Genomic DNA, 6,000 nt, shown 5'->3' with positions numbered 1-6,000 from the left:
GGTGGTGCAGGGGACTGAACCTGGGACTTTAGAGCCACAGGCATGAGTCTATTTGCATAACCATTATGCTGTCTACCCCCACCACACTCCTTTCTTTCTTCTTTCTTTTGTAGGTACAGACAGAGGGACAGAGGCAGAGAAAGGGAGTGAGAGAGACCACAGCACTAAAGCTTCTTTCAATATGGTGGGGCCGAGATTGAACTTAGGTGGTGCGCGTGGCAAAATAGTGCAACATCCAAGTGAGCTATTTCACAGGCTCCACAAACCTTATGTTTGCTTAGCTTTTTTGTTTCCTGTGCCAGGAATTGAGTGCAAGACCGCATATACTTCCCTGGGGCTAGGTGGTGGTGCACCTGGTTAAGTGCTCGTATTACAGTGTGCAAAGACCTTTGTTCAAGTCCCCAGTCTCCACCTCTAAGTATTTCTCTGTCTCTTTATCTCCCTTCTCAGTTTCTCTAATATGTAAATTTAAAAAAATTTTTTAACTTATACAACTTCGGGGGTCGGGTGGTAGCGCAGCGGGTTAAGCGCACGTGGCACAGAGCAAGGACCGGCATAAGGATACCGGTTTGAGCCCGCTCCCCACCTGCAGGGGAGTCGTTTCACAGGCGTTCAGGTCTGCAGGTGTCTGTTTTTCTCTTCCCCTCTTTGTCTCCCCTTCTGTCTCCGTTTCTCTCTGTCCTATCCAACAACAATAACAATGACAATAATGACCACAACAAGGATAAAACAACAAGGGCAACAAAAAAGAAAAAAAAAAAGCCTCCAGAAGCAGTGGATTTGTGGTGCAGGCACCAAGCCCCGACAATAACCCTGGGGGCAATATATATATATCTTCCGCGAGTCAGGCGGTAGCGCAGTGGGTTAAGCGCACATGGCGCAAAGCACAGGATCCCTGGTCGAGTCCCAGGCTCCCCACCTGCAGGGGAGTCACTTCACAGGCGGGGTGAAGCAGGTCTGCAGGTGTCTATCTTTCTCTCCCCCTCTGTCTTCCCCTCCTCTCTCCATTTCTCTCTGTCCTATCCAACAACATCAATAACAACAACAGAAATAACTACAACAATAAAAACAAGGGCAACCAAAAGGGAATATTTTAAAAAATTATAAAACTTCCCAACTTCAGATTAGTTTTGGATATAAAAGCAGACGTGCTTTTGATTTGCTTATCTTAATTATACAATTTTGCCAATCTTTTTTTTTTTTTTTCATTTTAATGAGACAGAGAGAAAGACCAGAGCACTCCTCAGCTCTGGCTTATGGTGGTGCTGGGGACTGAGCCTGGGACCTCGGAGCCTCAAGAATGAATCTTTTGCATAACCATTATGCTGTCTTCCCTACCCTAGTTTACTTTTCTTAAATTGGAAACCAAGAAGCAATTGGAGGTGGGGTTGTGGTGCACCAGGTTAAACATACATAATACTATAAACATAAGGACCTGTGCAAAATTCAGGGTTTGAGTCCCTGGCTCCCCACCTGCAGAGGGGACACTTCACAAGCGGTGAAGCAGGTCTGCAGTTGTCTATCTTTCTCTCCCCCTCTCTATCTTCCCCTCCTCTCTCCATTTCCCTGTCCTATCCAATAAAATTAAGAAAAAAAAATAGCCTTCAGGAGCAGTGAATTCAGAGTGCTGGCACCAATCCTCAGTGCTAACATTGGAGGCAAAAACAAACAAACAAAGACCACAGACAGTACATGGAGCACAGAGACTAAAGTCCATGCCTCTCAGTTTCTTTTTTTTTTTTTTCCTCCAGGGTTATTTATTGCTGGGCTCGGTGCCTGCACCATGAATACACCGCTCCTGGAGGCCATTTTTCCCCCTTTTGTTGCCTTTGTTGTTATAGCCTCGTTGTGGTTATTATTATTGCCCTTGTTGATGCTATTCGTTGTTGGATAGGACAGAGAGAAATGGAGAGAGGAGGGGAAGACAGAGTGGGGGAGAGAAAGATAGACACCTGCAGACCTGCTTCACCGCCTGTGAAGCGACTCCCCTGCAGGTGGGGAGCTGGGGGCTCGAACCGGGATCCTTACGCCGGTCCTTGCGCTTTGCGCCACATGCGCTTAACCCACTGCGCCACCGCCCGACCCCCTGCCTCTCAGTTTCTATGAACTCCAGTGACACTGACATGTAGTCTTGTTTAGAGCCATTTCTAACAAAAAGCAGGGGCAATTAGGTGGAAGATGGAGGCTTCCAGGTGATGGGGCAGGCAGGGGTTTTCTTAACAAACATCGCAACAGAGCCCTGGAGCTCTTTTTGCATGTCATGCTCACTTCTGCGATGCCGTTTTCTTTCTTCCTTTCTTTTTTAGGCTTTACAAGATTATTTATATTTATTTTGTCAGGTTTAGAAAGCACATGTCATGAAGTGGTCAGATGAGTATGTTATATAGAAGGTAAAAAAAAAAATTTAAATAGCATTAGGTGTGAACTCATTCAGTTATTGTTTCAATGACTGTGGTGGGTACAACTATCACAACATTGCTATGAATATTTTTTTATTTAAGTTTTTAAAAATCTTTATTTATTCGATAGAGACATCCAGAAATCAAGAGGGAAGGGGGTAATAGGGAGAGACAGACACCTACAGCCTTGCTTCACTACTCGCAAAGCTTTCCCCCTGCAGGTGGGGGCTGGGGGCTCGAACCCGGGTCCTTGCGCATTACAACATGTGCTCTCAACCAGGTGCGCCACCGTCCAACTACGAATATTTCTTTTTGAAGGAAAAGAATGTAAGCCTTGTTTGCCCTATGTCTAAGATAATGCCCTGTTTTTATTTCCAAGGTGGGGAGAAAAAAAAAACGCCCCCCCCCAAGAGAGCCATATGTTGGCTAAAAAGATCTACCCAGTTCAGGTGGGAAATCAGATCCAAGAAGCCACGTGGACACCAAGGATTTACATCAATATAAGTAAAACATCCACATGAGCCTATCCTTCTGGCAGGCACATAAAGGCATTAAAACTGACGGAGGAATAAAGAACAGAGACCCAAGATGCCAAGAAAACTGGACCAATAAGACACTGGAGAGTAGCAGGATTTCTTTTATCAGAGCACCAAGATACTTGGTGCTTTCTCTGTATAAACTTTAATCAGCTGCTATGGCCTCAGCACTGGGCATGCGGGAACACTCCCCTGACCCTAGAGAGCAAGGACAATAAAAGATGTCACAGTATGGGACTGCCACCCAGTGTAATGGTACACGGCTTTAGCCTCTTGCCATTGACCTTACCATCTGTCCCAGATGTCCCCAAGAAGCAACAGAAGCTAAGAGACAGTAGCGCCCACATTTCTTAACGATTGAGGTGCGAAATCCCAGTGTGAATTTAGAATTTCTCTTCTTCGGTCATTTTAAACTATGAAAGCTATGTCTCTGCTTTGATCACTCCCAAACTGCTATATTCCAATGTCTCACGAATCTCTGAAATGGACTCTATAAACATAATTTTCTTTTCATAAGTTTGAAACATAACAACACAAGAAATTAATGTCATGTTAAATGTGTGCAAAAGGCAAAGTATGTGGACAGAAAAAAAAAAACCAAAATGGGACACACGAAATCAAAATGGGGTATAGCATCATCACCTCTAAAAAAACCACATTAGCTCCCAGTCACACACTACACACTACACACTAGAAGAGTCTGCTTTATTATTGTTGTTGTTTTACAATAAAAACAAATAGCTATGCTCTCAGCAAAACAAATTTTAAAAAAATCACAGAAATTTATTAACAGCATTTCAAAGTAAGGCTTTCAAAGATTTATTGAAATCATCTCAGCCCAAACATTTATTCACCACTCTTCTTATCAATTACATTTCAACGTTCTAAGAACTCAAGTTATGTAAAATACATTTAACTTCGCCAATCATTTTAAGTAATACTGGATTCTTCCCAAAAAGACAACTATAAAACTATGCTTTCAAACATTAAAAAAAAAAAAGAGCTTAACTTGATAGGACATAAAACTGAACTATGTAATCTATGATCGAGTGTTTCAAATCCTTAAAGTTAAATGTGTGAGGAATTTAAAAAGGTTCAGGACCTAGGTCTGCTCCGAGGAAAGTGGGTTCAACAGCTTACCTCTCCACGTTTAACGAAACCAAGAACAAAGGTATGAAAATGACAGGCTCCAGAGGAAAAAAAGATACAAAAAAACACCTTTCATGTATACTCCCATCATGTAAGGCCCACATGTTCCCCTAGGACCAGAGCTGTAACCTTTGGGTTACCTAATTTGCTTGACCAAGGAATTAAAAAACCACAAACCAAAGCTTGCTTAACCCTTTCTGCGCTGGCCTTCTCCATGTCCGGAAGTTTGAGGAGAGGAGAGGACAGACACACAGGGTATACTTTTGAGATGCAGGAGCACCAGCGTTAACGGAAATAAAGCTAGCTTTGGATTGCAGGCTCAGAAAAAGTCCTAGATACACTAGCACAACAACAGGTCAACCCCTCACACTCTCCAGCCCTTTTCCCTCCTGTGCTCCAGGAAGCAAACTAGTTCTTTTTCCAGGATGCCCCATCAGTGCAGGGATCCAGGTGCCTGTGGGCCAACCTCTGTAATATTCTAAATGCTTCCGCACTAAGAATAGCAGTCTGACAAGTTTATCCACTGGCGTGGTCAGGCTCCTGCCGTACACTTCGGCACTGCCCCCATTTGTGCACACACACTTTCAGCCAGATTTGGAGCTAAAGGCTCTAGTGTGCGTTGTGACTTGTGTATAAAGCAGTAACTAGAGCCACCTGCTTCAGGGTCTCTGGTTGTCTACCTCCTCTAGATCTCCCCCACACACCCACTAAGGAGTCCAGTCAATGCCAGAAGAGTTCATGCCTAGAGTTAAAATGTGCAGTGTTTCTAAGGGAAGAGAACTGTCACATAAGAAAAGTATTACGAAAAGGGATTAAATTTGTCAGCTGTCCAAACACTATTAAGACCACATGCTTTATACAGCGGCAATGCAGTTGAGCCCACTTCTTCAGACAGCAGGCAGAACTGGGACAGGCCTCGTCGGTGGGCACACTGCTCAGGAGGGGGCAGCTGAGGAGGGCGAGGAAGCGCTAGGAGGTCTGCTGCTTCTGAAGTCTCCGCTCCGCGGCGGCAGCCAGCATCCTTCTTCGCAGCATCATGGGGTCAGAGGTTGAGCCTTCTGAGGGGAGGTAGCTCTCTGAAGCTGACTCATCTTCAGAACTTTTGTTCAAGAAACGCCTACAAGGAAAGAAAAAAAAAAAAGACTTGTTATGAGATGCACCAAGTTCAGGAACACATACAGTGCCTTCGGGTTTTGTTTTCTCGGTCACTAGGGTTTCTCTCTGGGGCTCAGCGCCTGCATGATGAATCTACTGCTCCTGGTAGCGAGCTATTTCTTGCTTTTTTTCTTTTTCTTTTAACCAGAGCACTGCTCAACTCTGGGTTATGGTGGTGTGGGGGACTAAACCTGAGACTTTGGAGCCTCACACATGAGAGTCTCTTTGCATAACCATTATGCTATTTACCCCCACCCTTCTTTTTATTTTTTTAATATATTTTTTTGCCTTTCTTTTTTCTTTCTTTTTTCCTTTTTGACAGAGACAGAGAAAAACTAAAAGGGAATGGGGAGATAGAGACGGAGAAAGAGAAACCAGCAATACTACTTCATGGTTTGTAAAGCTTCCTCCCTGCAGGGGGAGGGCCAGAGGCTTGAACCCAGGTCCTTGTGCATGGTGCTGCATCTTCTCTACTGGGTGTGCTACCTGCCTGTCCTCTGCTGTCTCCTCCATCAGTGTACACAACATCTAGTCTCCGCACCCAGCAGGGCTGTGCTAGGCACCAAACCAAACTTGAACTTAGTACTAGCCCTGTCCCCAAGAACTGAAATTAGAACTCACATACACCACACTCTGGGTGTAGAGATCCTGCGTGGAGCAGGTTCCCAGAGGTACAATCTGCCTTGCTGAGGCGGGGCTACACACAGACAGGCCAAAATGGAGCTGGGGCCCATGCTAGTGCTAACCACCCTGGGCCTTGG

General features: G+C 44.8%; 1 protein-coding gene across 3 annotated transcripts in view; it reads right to left on the bottom strand.

Annotated features, from left to right (window-relative positions):
* Positions 1 to 3,614: 3,614 nt before the first annotated feature.
* The window catches only part of AMFR (autocrine motility factor receptor), a 46,045-nt gene continuing 43,659 nt past the window's right edge, over positions 3,615 to 6,000 (bottom strand). For all 3 annotated transcript variants that reach the window (XM_060185524.1, XM_007532702.3, XM_060185523.1), the window contains one exon: positions 3,615 to 5,201. In XM_060185524.1, the coding sequence (XP_060041507.1) occupies positions 5,054 to 5,201 (148 nt within the window). In that variant the 3' untranslated portion in view covers positions 3,615 to 5,053. The remainder of the gene's footprint in view (positions 5,202 to 6,000) is intronic.

This window comes from Erinaceus europaeus, chromosome 2 (genome assembly GCF_950295315.1).
Source record: "Erinaceus europaeus chromosome 2, mEriEur2.1, whole genome shotgun sequence".
In the NCBI taxonomy this organism is placed as follows: Eukaryota; Metazoa; Chordata; class Mammalia; order Eulipotyphla; family Erinaceidae; genus Erinaceus; species Erinaceus europaeus.
Note: the sequence above shows the minus strand (reverse complement) of the source record. Positions and strands in the feature narration are given on the sequence as shown.